Source organism: Ranitomeya variabilis, chromosome 1 (assembly GCF_051348905.1).
Source record: "Ranitomeya variabilis isolate aRanVar5 chromosome 1, aRanVar5.hap1, whole genome shotgun sequence".
NCBI classification, from domain to species: domain Eukaryota; kingdom Metazoa; phylum Chordata; class Amphibia; order Anura; family Dendrobatidae; genus Ranitomeya; species Ranitomeya variabilis.
This window is the reverse complement of record NC_135232.1, coordinates 964731006-964750025: the sequence shown is the minus strand read 5'-3', so window position 1 is coordinate 964750025 and position 19020 is coordinate 964731006. Positions and strand designations below refer to the sequence as shown.

At 42.5% G+C, this 19020-nt stretch overlaps 1 protein-coding gene across 1 annotated transcript in view; it reads left to right on the top strand.

The window, feature by feature from the left end:
* Nucleotides 1-19020, top strand: part of LRBA (LPS responsive beige-like anchor protein) — a 749089-nt gene that overhangs the window by 84175 nt on the left and 645894 nt on the right. Inside the window, exons 3-9 of the mRNA XM_077279308.1 lie at nt 2790-2890; nt 5007-5102; nt 7572-7693; nt 8934-9060; nt 15992-16111; nt 16995-17141; nt 18081-18278. Of these exons, the coding sequence (XP_077135423.1) occupies nt 2790-2890; nt 5007-5102; nt 7572-7693; nt 8934-9060; nt 15992-16111; nt 16995-17141; nt 18081-18278 (911 nt within the window). The remainder of the gene's footprint in view (nt 1-2789; nt 2891-5006; nt 5103-7571; nt 7694-8933; nt 9061-15991; nt 16112-16994; nt 17142-18080; nt 18279-19020) is intronic.

Sequence of the window (19020 nt, the reverse complement as noted above, 5' to 3'; positions counted from 1 at the left end):
TGGAACACAGTGTATAGGGGGAGACCTGTCAGGCTAGAAGATCTGAGTGGAAACAAGCCGCTGGAATCTGTCTTTTGGAACGATTGTCCTTGTTGAGCCATCCACAGATGCTGTTCCAAAGTATGTTTTCTGTGAAAGCTTGTACCATTTCAGAGTTAAAGGCAACCTGTCAACAGGTTTGGCCAATAAGAGACGCAGCCATCACCTTTCCGGCCTCACATACATTATTCTATACTGTTTTTTATCTGCCCCCAACCCGACCTATAAGAGAAGGAGAAAAAAAATAACTTTATTTATACTCGTATGCGGGGCGGTCCGGTCCGATAGGTGTCACTGGTCTTGGTCCGGTGCCTCCCATCTTCTTACGAACTCCGTCCTCCTGCTTGCTTCGTTTGGAAGACGCATCCCTTTATCATCCACAGTCTCCTCGGCACAGCGCTCCTGCGCAGGCGTACTTTGCCCTGTCGAGGGTGGAGTAAAGTACTGCAGTGTGCATGCGCCGGGCCGGGGCTCTTTGACCTTTCCCGGCACTTGCGCACTGCAGTACTTTGCTTTGCCTTCAACAGGGCAGATGAGTATGCCTGAGCAGGAGCGCAGTGCTTAGGAGATGCGTCAACCACACAAAGCATGAAGGTCAAGAAGGGTTGGGGGCAGATATACAGCATTATATAACGCTTTGTATATCAGCCCTGAAAGGTGATAGGCGTATCTCTTATTGGCCAAACCTGGTGACAGGTTCTCTTTAACTGTGCAGTAACATAGCTGGTCTCTAATCCACGCTGCCATAGCTTGGCAGCATGAATCGGCTGACTGGTACCTTTTAATGTGGATGTAAGCACACACGTGTATTTTGCTGTGAATATTCCTAAGAGTAAAAAAGAAATCTGCTTTAGACTGTGTTCACACCACAATTATGTATAAACTACCAGTACTTCAAATTCATCACAAAAGACTGGAGTGCTTCTGTCTAAAATAATCCCTGGTAGATGGGCCGCATTTTTCTTGTGTGGGTGTGAACAAAACTGTAAGGGTATGTGCACACGATGTGGAAAACGCTGCGGATCCGCAGCATTTTTGCAGCTGCGGGTCCGCAGCAGTTTCCCATGAGTTTACATTACAATATAAACCTGTCGGAAACAATAAACGCTGTGCACATGCTGCGGAAACGCAGCGGTTTACATTCCGCAGCATGTCACTTTCTGCGGATTCCGCAGTGGTTTTACAGCTGCTCCTATAGAAAACCGCAGGTGTAGAACCGCAGTGAAATCCGCAGAAAAACCGCAGTAAATCCGCAGTAAATCTGCAGCAAAAACGCAGCGTTTTGGTCTGCAGATTTATCAAATCCGCTGCGGAAAAATCCACAGAGGACCATTATACGTGTGCACTTAGCCTTAGAGCCCTTTAAAGCCTAATTTTTAATCCAATGTATTGTCTGGTCCTGCATTTCTACCAGCGAAGAGTCTTATCGGCTGAACTTTCTTGTTTTAAGTTTTTTTTTTGTTTCCCCCCACCCAACAGGTTCTTTATAGCAGAGGTGTCAAACTGCATTCCTCGAGGGCCGCCAACAGGTCATGTTTTCAGGATTTCCTTGTATTGCACAGGTGATAATTTAATCACCTGTACAGAATGATTCCAGCACCTTGTGGAATGCTAAGGAAATCCTGAAAACATGACCTGTTGGCGGCCCTCGAGGAATGCAGTTTGACACCTCTGCTTTATAGCATCTCTCATAACCACAGTGAGTAGAGAATTACAGCGTAACCCTCTCCACATTCCAAGTACTAGTACTGTGAGTGATCAGGAGAGCCAGTGTACTTGGGAAATGAGTGAAGAGTACTTGGAGGGTTGTCCACTACTCGGACAATCCCTTTTGGATTCCTATGTTTACACCCAGTAATATAACACCTGTACTCCTCTCCGTTGCTGCCACTGTTCCAGCAGTGCTGCCACTGGCTCTCCTGGGGCTCACTGGACATTGTCACTTGATCACTGGGGTCATTAAGTGCTGGCTTCACTCTCACCTCTTTCCTTTAAACAAATCACCCCCAGAGGAATTTGAGCCGCAGCTGCAGCACTTCTTGCAAATGTTAATTACATTGATAGAAGAGGATAGTGAAGCCAGCTCTGATTGTTATGTTACACAATCCCTGCTGCCAATGTCAAGCAAGTGCCAATGTGGACATAGCTGGAATGGCACTGGAAGTGATTATAAGTGTTAATTTACTGGGGGAAAGACATTGGGATCCAAAAGGGCACACAATCCCTTTAATTTAATGTGTGGTTCCTTAATGCCAAGGATCAGAGAGGTTCCAGTGATTTTGTCGTCACTGTAGTTTAAAAAAAAAAACATTGAAACCTTCAAAACCTGGATCAGCGCCGTAACTGGAATCTGCCAGTGGTGCTTAATAATTGGCCACTAGGTACGTTTCCTCACTTTTAGTATAATTCTATATTTTTGAGGGAAAAATAATTTGGAGCGTAATACATGCTCAGTGTGGGGAGTCTCTGCTGGAATATTTATTAGTATTCGATAGTTGTATATTAAATTCTTTTTACATTCTGCATTTCCAAATAAACGCGAAGAACAATTGTAGCCTCTATGTATTGTATTATTGTTTGTACGGCTCCATATTTCTCTACAATGGAGATGACATTCATTTTTTTATTCTTAGAATTACTGTACATTCTTTATAACCCCAAAACCCATTTCACTTCCTCCCAAAAAGTTTTTGTTTTCTTGTTCTCATTTTCCCTTGTGAACCTTTCCTGCCTTGTTCCTTCTGTTGCAGATCTGCTGGTGGACATGTTGGGTGTGCTAGCGAGCTACAGCATCACGGTCCGCGAACTAAAGCTGTTTTTCAGTAAACTTCAGGGAGAAAAGGGGCATTGGGTAAGAGAAATGTCTTACCAGCAAGCTGTAGCTGGTTATTGGTGGAATAATAATCTATTCTCATGTTATTAATGAGGTATTCTAATTTACCTAAATTGATTTCAGAGATATACATTGAGGAGTGACTCGACTTGTATAGCCATTAAATGCCATTCTGTAGCCATTCCACGGCATACCAGCCAGGTGATTGGGGGTTAAGCCTACATTTGGTGGGTGCAACAAAAGCTTATGTCCATGTTAACAGAACCATCAGTGTATAATGAACTGGCACTTGGGAGGCAGTTTATTAGGATTGGAAGGAAGGTATGCTGTGTAATCTGAGAGCAGCATAATGAAGGGGCAGAGATCTGTATCACTTACTAGGCTGCTTGCTGTCATTTTGATAAAATTACTGTTTTCTCTGCTGCAGATCTAGCAGGTCTCTGAATGCTGAGCTCTGTATAACCCCGCCCACACCACTGATTGACAGCTTTCTGTGTACACTGTGCATAGGCAGAATGCTGGCAATGAATGATGGGGGTTGAGTTTTACAGAGCAGGGCACGAGTCAGCTAGTTATGTACGGATAATCCTGCTGATAAAGCACTGATTTTGTTAAAACCATACAGCCCAGACACATCACAGGAATCAGGGTCTATGTCCTTATATCATGTTGTTCTCAGACTACAATAGCAAAAACTTTCCTACTGATTCCCTTTTAAGGGATGTTTACTTAGTGATATTTACCCCTCTTCCTCGTCTGCATGTGCGGCAGATGATTGCTGAATATCAGTCATCATCTGCCCAAGTATCATGCGCGCTCAGTTTCTGAGCTTACTTCAATCATGACATGTGGTGCAACTGTAAGTCATATGTCAGGGGTTAGGGGATGCATGGCTCTTAATGAGTAAGTCTGATCTCTGGGCCTGGACCATTATCTGGCTGAAATTAGTATAATAATATTGTCTGGTGGCAAATGGTACGAGATCGGTAGTAAAAGAAGTTGCAGCCTATTGCACAAATATGGAGGGCAGTGTAATTTTTTTTCGACCCTTTTCATTACATCTCCAAACTGACATCAGGGAAATTATCTTCCTTTTTGCCAGTTTTTCTCTTTCTCTTAAGAAATTCTCTAGGTCAATTCATGAAAACCTTTTTTATTTTCATTCAAAGGCTATGTGCACACGTTGTGGAATGGGGTGCAGAATTTTCTGCACAAAATCCGCATCTCCTGGCAGAAACCGCAGGTGCAGATTTGCCACGGATTTTGTGCGGTTTTTATACGGAATTGATGTGGATTTTCTGCGACTTTTACCACTGCGGATTTCTATAACGGAAGGGTGCAGAAACGCTGCAGATCCCCACAAAAGAAGTAACATGCACTTCTTTTAAATCCACAGCGTTTCCATGCGTTTTTTTCCGCACCATCTGCACAGCTTTTTTTTTTCCCATTGATTTACATTGAACTGTAAATCACAGTGCGGATCTGCAGTGTTTCTGGGCGTAAAAATCCGCTGCGGATCTGCACTAAATCCGCATCGTGTGCACAAAGCCAAAGTCTGAAAAATATATCAGCTGCCTACTACATGTGACTAAATAAATGATGTATTGTGTATTGTGCAATTGTCTTGGCTGCCCAGGATCTTGAGTATTCACTTTAAGTAGGGTTGTCTACTCTGTCCTGCTACTGGGTGCAGAAAAAAGAGAACCTTCCTCCTGGGTGACCTGGTTTCCTAGGTAGCTGCATTTTCCAGCTTGCCCACAATTTACTAGATAATATGGCAAAAATAATTATCGCTTCTCTGCGCTTGGCGCCTGGCTCTCTAGAGAGCAATATTCATCTTCCACCCCTAGGCACGTTGGCTGCTGCCATTTATTTTATAATGTATGTAGTTCATTTCCCTTTTGAACATCTTTTTCCCTCTATGCTTTGTATCTGCTATTAGATGGTTATTGCAAAAAAGGTTGTGTAGTTTCTTAAATTTATTTATTATTATTATTATTATTATTTTTTTTTTTTTTTCTTTTTTTTTAATTGAATTTATCTGTATACAGTATTTTTTTCTGTTTCTCTAGTATTTTGGTTTGGTGTAAGTTCTCTCACATCTTTATTTTTTAATTTTTTTTATTTTTTGTAGCCTCCTCATGCTGTAAAGCTGTTGTCTGTGTTAAAGCACATGCCTCAAAAGACAGGCCCCGATGCCTTTTTCAACTTTCCTGGAAAGAGTGCCGCAGTAAGTAAGAGTAACATGAAATGTTCTATCCATATAAAGTAATTTGAATGCAATATATTTCCCTGAACCGTTTCTGGAAGCATTTACGCCGTATCTACCTGTATTCCTTGGGATGTGTTCACACATTTACAGCCAGATGGCAGGTCTAACTGCTGCATTTGGAGAAAACACTATAACTGCTAGTGTGTATTCAGCGTAAAAAGGACATTAAATCTCCGCTTGCTACCAATTACTTGAGGATACACGGATAGCTTTGGATAACTCCTTACCTGAATAGCTATATCGCTTACCGAATAGCTGCCTCGGGAACCTGGATACCTGGAGTGCTCCCGGTAATCAGGCTCTCCATGCATGTGTTCTGACTGTCAACAGCCGCGACACCTGCATCTGCGGCGCCGATCATCGGATTATCGGGAGCACTCCAGGAATCCGGGTTCCCGAGGCAGCTATTCGGTAAGTGCTTTTCCAAAAGCTAGTCACTCATCCCTAGTAATTATTGAATTGTCCAAGATTCTCCAGTTCGGTTTGGTTACGGTGGTACCGAACATGTGTTTTTTTTTGTTTTTTTTTAATTCATGGAGCAGTATGAGGACTTATTTTTTTCGTGTGGTGAAGTGATGTTTTTATTGGTGCCAAATTTGAGTAAACTTGAAGCTTTGTTCTTTCTGTTGCATTTTTTTTTTATAGGGAGATGAATTGCCCTCTCCAAAAAATTATTTTGATACTGTTCAGTTTTTAATTCTATATTTTGATAGACCAAACTCCAATGGATGAGGACCTTCAAATGGTTTGGTTTTTTTCTATACTTTTAAAAGATTGATTACATTTTTTTTTTTTTGTCTTAAAGGGAACCTGTCACCCCAAAAATCAAAGATGAGCTGCGGCCACCGGCATCAGGGGCTTATCTACAGCATTCTGTAATGCTGTAGATAAGCCCCCGATGTATCCTGAAAGATGAGAAAAAGAGGTTAGATAATACTCATCCAGGGACGGTCCCGCTGTGGTCCGGGTCCGATGGGCGTCGCAGTCCGGTCCGGGGCCTCCCATCTTCTTACGATGACGTCCTCTTCTTGTCTTCACGCCCCGACGCAGGCTTACTGTGTCTGCCCTGTTGAGGGCATAGCAAAGTACTGCAGTGCGCAGGCGCCGGGAAAGGTCAGAGAGGCTCAGCGTCTACGCACTGCAGTACTTTGCTCTGCCCTCAACAGGGCAAATCAGTACACCTGCGTCATAGCGTGAAGACAAGAAGAGGACGTCATCGTAAGAAGATGGGAGGCCCCGGACCGCGACGCCCATCGGACCCGGACCGCAGCGGGACCGCCCCTGGGTGAGTATAATATAACCTCTCTTATCTTTCAGGTTACATCAGGGGCTTATCTACAGCATTACAGAATGCTGTAGATAAACCCCTGATGCCGGTGGCCACAGCTCATCTTGGATTTTTGGGGTGACAGGTTCCCTTTAACTCCTCTTAAAATAATTTAACCTGTTATCATCTGCTTATACTATGGTTCATACTTTACTACCACAGTGGATAGAACAAATCTCACTCTCCAATGAAGCCCAGCCTGTGGCTGAGTTTCACCAGAGCCTCTAACGGCAGTGACTGACAACCATTGGTTCTCTGACAACGCTCATGTAAATACCGCTGTCACAAATTGAATAATAGCAGCCGGCACAACACACTCCGACTGCCTTGGAGGCTGAATTTTAAGTCGTTTGTCTGCCCCCTAAGAGAACCCTCAGACCTACATGATGTAGGCAGCTATGTGGTCAGGGTGTATTATACACAGGGACATCTTGGGCTACGGAATATGATGGCGCTACATAAACAAGCATAAGAATGATCACGTGGCTGATTAATAATAATATTCAGCATGAAGTAAAGCTTAGGCTCCTGGTTGGAAGTTAAGTAAATTTGTGCCTCATATACTTTTTGTAGAGTTTATAAAAAAAAAAAAGAAAACAAATCGATTCACCTATTCTATTCTATGGACCAGTAAGATGAGAAAATAGCAAAACGGGCAGACCCTACCAGATCAGAGCACAAGACTCCACATTCAGATCCTGCTCAGTTTATCTCTCGGAGAAGAGAATCTCGTCAGATTTTGAAAGTGAAAAATAAAACTTGTGTCACCATAATACTGCGGGAAAGTGTCTGATATGCTAATGACACATTTGAGAAGGTTTTTTTATTACTTTATTCACAGTCTTTTTTTTAATCACTTTGTCATATGAGATTTGTTAACGTTAATGGAAACGTTAAACTTTTATCCACAGGGAAATTTCAGGCATGTAAAATGCGTGATTGTAATATTCATCTTAGAAAAATACTAAAATGTCCATTTTGTGTTTTTCGCTCTGTGCTAGTTTATGATGATGGAAACGTTCAGATCTGCGCAGCGGCACACGCCGTAAAATAACATGAGATTATGTGTGTTACATGCTGATTTTCTTTTTGAACTGTAGGCCATTGCCTTACCGCCAATAGCCAAATGGCCATATCAGAATGGCTTCACTTTTCACACTTGGCTAAGAATGGATCCGATAAACAACATCAACGTGGACAAGGCAAAACCCTATTTATATTGGTACGTGTGAGCACTTCTGTTTGAGAAGGACACCTCTTCTAATATGCTAGTGTTTGTATACGAAGGTGCAATAGAAACTTCTGGTGTAATTTATAGAAAGTTTATATGGATGTGATGTTCCACCACCTTTTAAAATGTGGTAAGACAGGCTTAATAGCAAAAAGTTTGCAACACTAAAATGCGCTGAAATTTCCCATCTTTTTTCACAAGTAAGCGGTCACAGTTCAGTTAGACCTGGGCCCCTATTCATTATTGCCTTGGCATCTGTTTTTCATTCAGTTTTGTGCCTTTTATTTGCTTGCACCCAATTTAATATTTTATTTACACCTTTTTTGTAATCTATTTTATATGTGCTCACAAAATTTGGTGCAACTTAACTCCAGTTCCCCTTGGTGTAACTTTAAGTTCGCCAGTATTTTGGCAAAAGTTTTGTGATGTTTGTGACTTTTGGCATCAAACAAGTCCAAGACTGTAAGAAAGCCCGTTTTTGGCTTTGCACCAAATTAATGAAGTGAGTGCACCATTTTGATTTTTAATTAGCACTAGGAATAACTAATACCACTAGACAAAAAAAGTAAAGTGCGTAAAAAAAACCCCAAACCCTGCAAATGAATTGTGGCCATGCTAAAATGGGATTACAGTTCTAGCACAGAAGACAACGGTCGGATTCCTCATTTACTTTTTGATTTGCTTTTCTTTTTTGTCTTTCAGCATTTGTTGTCATTATTGGCGCCAAATTCTTCAGAATGGCGTATGTGGGATCACGAATTTTGCACAAAGTCAATGCTTTTTAGTTTTGTCCTTTACCTTTATGCACCTTTTTTATTAGAGGACAAAGTCGCATGATCTGTGAAAATGTTCCGCACAGGTCTAACATTTGCACATAAATTTCTGGCCTACAAAGAATAACTCTAGGAGGAGGGGATTTTGGTACATTTGAACAAAAATATTGTGGCTTGTTTAAAAAGTTACAAATGATGAATCTGTCGCAAACATTTACGTTACGAAAACCGCACCCACAATGGCCGACAGAGAAAAACAGTAACAAAAAGAAACTAGGCTTCAAAATAGGTGCAACGTGAAAGAAAAGTTTGTGCAAAAGAAAGTTGCTTCAAAACTGTAAAAATTAGACCTAAATAGGCACAAATGCTATAAAGAATTGTGCCCAAAGAGTTTACCGAGCTGTATAAATTGTGATATGCTTTGCTAACTTCTAATATGTATATGTATTTTTCTTAAGTTTTAGAACAAACAAAGGACTTGGTTATTCTGCTCATTTTGTTGGCGGTTGCTTAATAATCACATCCATAAAGTCCAAAGGAAAAGGTTTCCAGCACTGCGTGAAGTACGATTTCAAGCCTCAGAAGGTGTGACGTGTGTTGGTTATTGATTTTTCGTATACCTGTCTGTTTAGTTTTTGGTTTCCTATCTCCTTGTTTGCTGACATTAGGACTATGAGCAACACCTCTGGCGATGCATTGGGAAATGTTCCTGGTGTGAGGGCACAGATTGGAATCAGGACTTTATAATTTCAGTTTGGCTGATCTTTTAGTTCCCTGAGTTAGAAGCCACTTTCTACTTTGCCTGTCAGACACAAACGCCTCTTCCCGATGAGAGCACACGTATGAAGGGCTTGGGAGAAATTGTTGTCAGCAAAGCAAGCATTTGGTAAATGGTCATCGAATGTGTACATTTTAAAGGCTTGTTCCCACACAAATTGGGTTTTCCTGTTTAAAAAACAAACTGAACTTTACTCACCCTCACTAGGTCCAGCGTTGAACCTCCACAGTTGCACCTGGTGTCTGTTATTGTCTGCAGCACTGATGGCACATCTGCACTGCTGCATTCAATCAGTGGGCTCATAGTTTCTACCAGAGTAGACTAAATGAACAAGGAAACCAGTATCACTCCAATTATGCACACCACGTAGTCACAATAAAGCATAATGTTTAGAAAAAACACAGGATTTTATTGAAACACACTAATAAAACATATTTAACCCCTTAACGACCGCCGATATGCCTTTTAACGGCGGCCGCTAAGGGTACTTAATCCACAGCGCCGTTAATTAACGGCGCTGTGGAAAAAGTGAATAGCGCCCCCCAGAGTCGGATTTTCTCTGGGGTCTCGGTTGCCGAGGGTAGCCGAGACCCCAGAGAACATGATTCGGGGGGTTTTTACCGACCCCCGAGTTGCGATCGCCGGTAATTAACCGTTTACCGGCGGTCGCAACAAAAAAAAAAAAACGCGATTTGCCGTTTAATTTCTCTGTCCTCCGATGTGATCGCACATCGGAGGACAGAGAAATGTGGTCCCCGATGGCCCCCAATAGCCCCCCAATACTTACCTACCTCCCCCGGTGCTCCTCGTGTCTCCCCATGGGCGCCGCCATCTTTTTTCCGGGAAAAAATGGCGGGCGCACGCGCAGTGCGCCCGCCGCCCGGCACCCGGATGTTCTTTGGGGTCTCGGCTGCCGGGGGTAGCCGAGACCCCAAAGAACATGATCGGGGTCGGTTTGCACCGACCCCTGCTTTGCGATCGCCGGTAATTAACAGTTTACCGGCGACCGCAAAAAAAAAAAAAAAAAAAGCGATCAGTTATTTCTCTGTCCTCTGATGTGATCGCACATCAGAGGACAGAGAAATAGGGGGATTCGGGGACCCTATCATACTCACCCGGGGTCCCTGGGTCCTCTTCTGTCTTCTCCTGCCAGCCGGCTTTTTCATCATGGCGGGCGCATGCGCAGTGCGCCCGCCATCTGCTGCCATCTGCCGGCCGGCAGGAGAAGACAAGTTGGGGCTAAAATTAGGGTTAGGGTTAGGGTTAGGGTTAGGGTTAGGGTTAGGGTTAGGGTTAGAGTTAGAGTTAGGGTTAGGGTTAGGGTTAGGGTTAGGGTTAGAGTTAGGGTTAGGGTTGGGGCTAAATTTAGGGTTAGGATTAGGGCTAGGGTTAGGGTTAGGCTACTTTCACACTAGCGTTTTTTGGCTTCCGTCGCGATGCGTCGTTGGAGAAAAAACGCATCCTGCAGAAGTGCTTGCAGGATGCGTTTTTTCTCCATTGGCTTGCATTAGCGACGCACTGCGACGGATTGCCACATGTCGCATCCGTCGTGCGACGGATGCGTCGTGCTTCGGCGGACCGTCGACGCAAAAAAAACTACATGTAACTTTTTTGTGCGACGTGTCCGCCATTTCCGACCGCGCATGCGTGGCCGGAACTCCACCCCCGCCTCCCCGCACCTCACAATGGGGCAGCGGATGCGTTGAAAAAACAGCATCCGCTGCACCCGTTGTGCGGCGCTTACAACGCTAGCGTCGGTACGTCGGCCCGACACACTGCGATGGGCCGAGTACGACGCTAGTGTGAAAGTAGCCTTAGGCTTCTTTCACACTTGCGTCGGTACGGGGCGGTCGCAATGCGTCGGCCCGATGTACCGACGCACGTTGTGAAAATTGTGCACAACGTGGGCAGCGGATGCAGTTTTTCAACGCATCCGCTGCCCAGTCTATGTCCTGGGGAGGAGGGGGCAGAGTTACAGCCACGCATCCGCGGAAATGGCGGACGCGACGTACAAAAAAAAGGTTACATTGAACTTTTTTTGTGACGACGGGGGCTAAAGTTATGGTTAGGGTTGGGGCTAAAGTTAGGGTTGGGGCTAAAGTTAGGGTTAGAGTTGGGATTAGGGTTAGGGTTTGGATTAGGGTTGGGATTAGTGTTACGTTTGGGATTAGGGTTGGGATTAGGGTTAGGGTTGGGATTAGGGTTAGGGGTGTGTTGGATTTAGGGTTTTGATTAGGGTTATGGTTAGGGTTGAGATTAGGGCTGTTTTGGGGTTAGGGTTGTGATTATCGTTAGGGTTGTGATTAGGATTATGGATCGGGTTGAGATTAGGGTTAGGGGTGTGTTGGGGTTAGGGTTGGAGTTAGAATTGGGGGGTTTCCACTGTTTAGGTACATCAGGGGGTCTCCAAACACGACAGCCAATTTTGCGCTAAAAAAGTCAAATGGTACTCCCTCCCTTCTGAGCTCTGCCGTGCGCCCAAACAGTGGTTTACCCCCACATATGGGGCATCAGCGTACTCGGGATAAATTGGACAACAACTTTTGGGGTCCAATTTCTCCTGTTACCCTTGTGAAAATAAAAACTTGGGGGCTAAAAATCTTTTTTGTTGGAAAAAAATATATTTTTTTATTTTCACTACTCTGCATTATAAATTTCTGTGAAGCACTTGAGCTTTCAAAGTTCTCACCACATATCTAGATAAGTTCCTTAGGGGGTCTAGTTTCCAAAATTTGGTCACTTGTGGGGGTTTCTACTGTTTAGGTACATTAGGGGTCTGCAAACGCAACATAACGCCCGCAGACAATTCTATCAAAGTCTGCATTCCAAAATGGCGCTCCTTCCCTTCCGAGCTCTGCCGTGCGCCCAAACAGTGGTTTACCCCCACATATGGGGTACCAGCATACTCAGGACAAATTGGACAACAACTTTTGGGGTCCAATTTCTCTTGTTACCCTTGTGAAAATAAAAACTTGGGGGCTAAAAAATCTTTATTGTTAAAAAATATATATTTTTTATTTTCACGACTCTGCATTATAAACTTCTGTGATGCACTTGGGCATTCAAAGTTCTCACTACACATCTAGATAAGTTCCATGGGGGGTCTAGTTTCCAAAATGGGGTCACTTTTGGGGGGTTTCTGCTGTTTAGGCACATCAGGGGCTCTCCAAACGCGACATGGCGTCCGATCTCAATTCCAGTCAATTTTGCATTGAAAAGTCAAATGGCGCTCCTTTGCTTCCGAGCTCAGCCATGCGCCCAAACAGTGGTTTACCCCCACATATGGGGTGTCGGCGTACTCAAGACAAATTGTACAACAGCTTCTGGGGTCCATTTTCTCCTGTTACCCTTGGTAAAATAAAAATTTGGAGGCAAAAAGATCATTTTTGTAGAAAAAATGCGATTTTTTTATTTTCACGGCTCTACGTTATAAACTTCTGTGAAGCACCTGGGGGTTTAAAGTGCTCACCACACATCTACATAAGTTCCTTAAGGGGTCTAGTTTCCAAAATGGTGTCATATGTGGGGGGTCTCTACTGTTTAGGCACATCAGCGGCTCTCCAAACGTGACATGGCGTCCGATCTCAATTCCAGCCAATTCTACATTGAAAAAGTAAAACGACACTCCTTCTCTTCCAAGCTCTGCGGTGCGCCCAAACAGTGGTTTACCCCCATATATGGGGTATCGACGTACTCAGGAGAAATTGCACAACAACTTTTGTGGTCTAATTTCTCCTGTTACCCTTGTGAAAATAAAAATTTGGGGGCAAAAAGATCATTTTTGTAGAAAAAATGAGATTTTTTATTTTCACGGCTCTACGTTATAAACTTCTGTGAAGCACTTGGGGGTTCAAAGTGCTCACCACACATCTAGATAAGTTCCTTAAGGGGTCTAGTTTCCAAAATGGTATCACTTGTGGGGGGTTTCCACTGTTTAGGCACATCAGGGACTCTCCAAACGCGACATGGCATCCGATCTCAATTCCAGCCAATTCTGCATTGAAAAAGTCAAACGGTGCTCCTTCACTTCCAAGCTCTGCGGTGCGCCCAAACAGTGGTTTACCTCCACATATGGGGTATCGACGTACTCAGGAGAAATTGCACAACAACTTTTGTGGTCTAATTTCTCCTGTTACCCTTGTGAAAATAAGAATTTGTGGGCGAAAAAAATCATTTTTGTGAAAACAAACGCGATTTTTTATTTTCACGGCTCTACGTTATAAACTTCTGTGAAGCACTTGGGGGTTCAAAGTGCTCACCACACATCTAGATAAGTTCTTTGGGGGGTCTAGTTTCCAAAATGGTGTCACTTGTGGGGGGTTTCCACTGTTTAGGCACATTAGGGGCTCTCCAAACGCGACATGGCGTCCGATCTCAATTCCAGCCAATTCTGCATTGAAACAGTCAAACGGTGCTCCTTCACTTCCAAGCTCTGCGGTGCGCCCAAACAGTGGTTTACCTCCACATATGGGGTATCTGCGTACTCAGGAAAAATTGCACAACAAAATTTGTGGTTAAATTTCTGTTTTTACACTTGTGAAAATTAAAAAAAATGGTTCTGAAGTAAAATGTTTGCAAAAAAAAGTAAAATGTTCATTTTTTTCTTCCACATTGTTTTAGTTCCTGTGAAGTACGTAAAGGGTTAATAAACTTCTTGAATGTGGTTTTGAGCAGCTTGAGGGGTGCAGTTTTTAGAATGGTGTCACACTTGGTTATTTTCTATCATATAGACCCCTCAAAATCACTTCAAATGTGATGTGGTCCCTAAAAAAAACATGGTGTTGTAAAAATGAGAAATTGCTGGTCAACTTTTAACCCTTATAACTCCCTAACAAAAAAAAAAATTGTTTCCAAAATTGTGCTGATGTAAAGTAGACATGTGAGAAATGTTATTTATTAACTATTTTTTGTGACATATCTCTCTGATTTAAGGGCATAAAAATACAAAGTTTGAAAATTGCAAAATTTTAAAAATTTTCGCCATATTTCCATTTTTTTCATAAATAATCGCAAGTAATATCGAAGAAATGTTACCACTAACTTGAAGTACAACATGTCACGAAAAAACAATCTCAGAATCAGCGGGATCCGATAAAGCGTTCCAGAGTTATAACCTCATAAAGTGACACTGGTCAGAATTGTAAAAATTGGCTCGGTCATTAAGTACCAAATTGGCTCTGTCACTAAGGGGTTAAAAACAGACAAAAGACCCCATCCATGCCAGAAAAAAGGTAAACAGTAAATACAATGATATGTACATACGAAGTATTATACCCCTGCCTGCATATAAAGGACGAAGTGCACTTCCCCTGACGAAGCCCTCTTTCAAAGGGCGATACGCGTGGGGCTGCATTGGCCCCTCTCCTGCCTGTTTGTGCCTGCCTGCCTCTCCACGGACTTCATATTGGAGTTCACCTCGCTCTGCGGTAACCCCTGCTCTAGTATATTCTGGGTGTTTGTTGGTGGTGTGACTTTTGGGCTTTTTGCCCTCCGTCCACCTCCTGTGCCTTGGGATTTCACCCTTGGGTTAATCTATATTGCATTTATACTAGCGTCCCATGAGCCATATATGCATTGGGTACCGTTCAGGTGGCTACTTGCCCCATGCTGGTTAGCTTGGTGTTTCTCCATAATTACCATTTATGATTTCCACTTAGTCCTTTATCTGCAGGCAGGGGTATAATACTTTGTATGTACATATCATTGTATTTACGGTTTACCTTTTTTCTGGCATGGATGGGGTCTTTTGTCTGTTTTTAAATATGTTTTATTAGTGTGTTTCAATAAAATCCTGTGTTTTTTCTAAACATTATGCTTTATTGTGACTGCGTGGTGTGCATAATTGGAGTGATACTGGTTTCCTTGTTCATTTAACATAGTTTTATCACTCGCTTGCACCCCGTATGATACTAGATATCATTTATGGAATCATCTGTATTGTGGCGGTGCACCTTGCCTCATTACCTTTTTCATCTACCAGAGTAGACTGCACAATCCTCTGAGCTGCTGAGCTCGCTGTTTGGCTGTGGCGCTGTTTGGCTGTGGCGCTGTTTGGCTGTGGCGCTATTCTTGTGATGTCAGCTCTGCAGATAATAACATACACTGAGAGCTGCGGCAGAGAGCCGGCTCTGAATAGTTTGCCTTCTTGAAACCAAGTGCTCCTGGGGGCAGGGTTTTCTGAAACTGGAAACAGATGATGGCATAGCCTATAACCTATGACCGTGTCCTACCTCCGGGACCCTCGCTAATATGAATGAAGAGGCCACATTTCTACCTCAGCACTACATCTCTTTGGTAATGCTTCTCTTGCACTCTCATACAGAAACTTGTTCTAGTGAACAATATGGAATTTACTGAACAGTCGCCGAAACAGGGACAACAGGTCTAATAGCTGACTTTCTCTACCCCATCTTCTTTTAGACATGTTTTTGTAAAAAAATTAAATTGCTAGTTAAATTATTTTTTAAACATCATGGTGCTTCTAGGAAATATTAAGCTAGTACTTCTATGTGCCTCAATTCAAAGTTGCACAGCGTGCCAGGCATGTGATTAAACATTCCCTAAACATTCCCGTACAGTTACATGCAGGTGATGACACAGGTGTAGATTGTAGTTTTAGAGTCTCCAATTTCTTTTCTTTTTTGCAGCTATTAGGTCTTACACTCTTCTGGAAGGATTCTTTTTATATATCAGTTGCATTTGTGCTCACTCTATTCTGTATTTTACTTTATCTTTCAGTGGTACATGGTGTCAATTGTCCACATTTACAATAGATGGAAGAACAGTGAGCTGCGATGCTTCGTCAATGGGGAGCTGGCTTCATATGGAGAGATAACCTGGCTTGTGAATACCAGCGATGTGAGTGGTTTGCCTTAATATATTGAGCATTTCTTCGCTTATACATTAGTAAATTCCAGTACATCTGGAATATATGTTTATACTGTGTGTATAAACCACCTACCTATAATAACTCCTGCTATTCTCTTCCTTCTGCTAGCACCTTGCACTTTTTCTTTGGATTGCACCATGTTTATATCGGGTGATTTTATACAGTTTTATTTATTGCTCTTTATGTAATTTCAATTTGTGAGCGCCTTCTATGCCACCACATGCCCTATATTTTCACAATAAAGGCAATTTTTACCTAATTTTCGGTTCCGCTATTTCAATGCATGCTCGGACCACATCTCGTTTCTTGGAAGTTTCAATTTTGTCCGAGTGGTTTCCAATTGTGTCCATATATACACCTATAAGATGTAGCACATGCACTTATCGAATATACTATCCATTACTCAGAATCTTTAGGTGTTTCTTCTTCTGTCCTTGTATATATCTAAGCATTGGAGGAGTGCAGTTGCATTGGAGCTGGCCGGATCCAGCGATCTGACTAGCTTCAGCTTGTAAGCGCTGCACTCACGCTTAAGAGACTAGGTAGATACCTTTAGTAGACTGCAGCAGTGGCCAGTAACCTAGGCAACGCGCAATAAACTAGTTAGAAATCCCTATGTTCTTTAGAAGGGAGAAGATTTTTATTAGGTAAATTGTGTTGTGTTTACAAGCGCTTTCAAATTATACCTATTAATGAACTTGAGAAAAATACTTTAACTTTCCCCCGGGTTCACTTTCGTGGCGCAGATCAATCTTTCGCTCAGTTGCCCCAGTCTTGTCTGCAGGTCATATTTTTGGTTAGTTCAAGTACTGTTTCCATTCTTACATTTTGTCTTTTTTTTTTCCTTTTCAGACTTTTGACAAGTGTTTTTTGGGTTCATCTGAAACGGCGGATGCTAACAGGGTGTTTTGTGGTCAAATGGCTTCTGTCTATCTCTTCAGTGAATCCCTCAATGCTGCTCAGATATTTGCAATATATCAGCTTGGTCCTTCATACAAGGTAATGTTATTTTTAATAAAACATTCAGTTGGGAATAGTTGGCATGTTCCATTAACTTAAAGAAGTAACCTCATCTCCAAGATCCTATCCAATATGTAGTAGGTGTAATATATTGGCAAATACCTCCAATTAGACATGTATATTTTCTCTGATTCGTTAGGTCTTTCTTCATGTGCAAGTATTGTAGGACCTTGTCTATGGTTATGACCACTAGCTAATTAACGGTCACTATATCAATCGTTGTAACCACGGACACCTAAGGTTCTGCAATGCCTGCACGTGAGGAAAGAGACACAGCGAATCAGAGAAACTAGACTACATTTCTAATTGGAGGTATTTGTAGATATTATTACACGTACTACATCCTAAAGAGTTAAAGGAGTCGTTTCATGCTCCGTATTTAGGAGAATGCCTCTTCGCAGCTTCCACTTGCCTGTTGGCTGTGTGCTCCTGATAATTGGCAGATTAGAGCACTGGCATGGTTGTGCTGCTTTCACGAACTGGGTGCTCTGCTGCTACAAACATAGGCAGCGTCACCTCTGTATCTTCAGAGGGGTGTAGGTGTACTGTAAGCTGGTGTAGATTCCTCCCTTCTTTGCGGTTTTGTTTGTGGGGAGGAGGGTATGTTGGAAACTCCAAAGAAATCTCGCTCTTTTCACACTCCATATTGGCAGGGTGCTCTGTGGTTGGACCCCCACTGATCATAACCAAGGCTACCACATCCTAGTGGTAAACAATAACAGATGTTGATGGGTTACCACATTTTGCATAATTAATTTTTTCTTGTACTTTTTTTTTTTTTAACAATTTTAAAGGCAGATTTAATTTTTCTTAATTTCCTTATGTGATCTGTAATATGAAATACATACAAATCTGCCCACTGTTGCTTATTTTAACATATTATTCACTGTTCTGAAATTCTGTTTTTTTCATGTCCAGGGCACATTTAAATTCAAGGCGGAAAGTGACCTCTTTCTTGCAGAACATCACAAGTTGCTGCTGTATGACGGCAAGCTGTCCAGTTCAGTTGCATTCACATACAACCCAAGAGCTACAGACGCTCAGCTCTGCCTGGAATCTTCTCCCAAAGATAACGCCTCTATATTTGTCCATTCTCCCCACGCCTTGATGCTCCAGGTAGTGTTTCTGAGGAAGCTGCCTTATTATGGCTATTGCATCCTTTGCTTTTTGTCATGTAGAATAATTGGCACGAACACATAATGTGGTTACCAACCACTGCTGGCATAGATGGATCATGCTATATATCCTAGTAATTAATTTTCTATAAAAAATTGTGAATGTTATTATACCGGATTGACATATTGCATACAGTATCACAATGTAGGGCACATCTGTTTACGCAGTGGTTTTCCTCATTGGAATTTGCACATAGTAGATTCAGACTGAAGGCAGCAGAACCACAGAGGGACGCATGGAGTAAAAAAAAAACGTGCAACAAAACAATGTGCGTTATACCTTAGATTCATCAAAGTACCCCCCTTTTTATTCTGACAGCTTTAACACATCGTTGCCATTGTCTGAAGCAGGCTGGGTGGTTCTTGCCAGAAAATTAACTAATTGGATAGGAAAATCCATCATTACTTTAAGGTATTGTTCCCCAACTCAAGTCCTCAATAACCTCCAAGCGATCATGTTTTCTGGGTTTCTTTAGTATGGCCCATGAGATAATTGCATCACCTGCACAAGCAATAGTTCAGTCACCTGTGCAATAAAAAAAAAAAAAAAAATCCTGAAAATATGATCTGTTGGTGGCTCTCGAGGACCTCTCTTGGGGAACACTGCTTTAGGATGAAGATAACCGAGTCTGGAAAATTTTGAGAACTTTAGTTACATGACTGCTCTTGAAGATACATTCAGT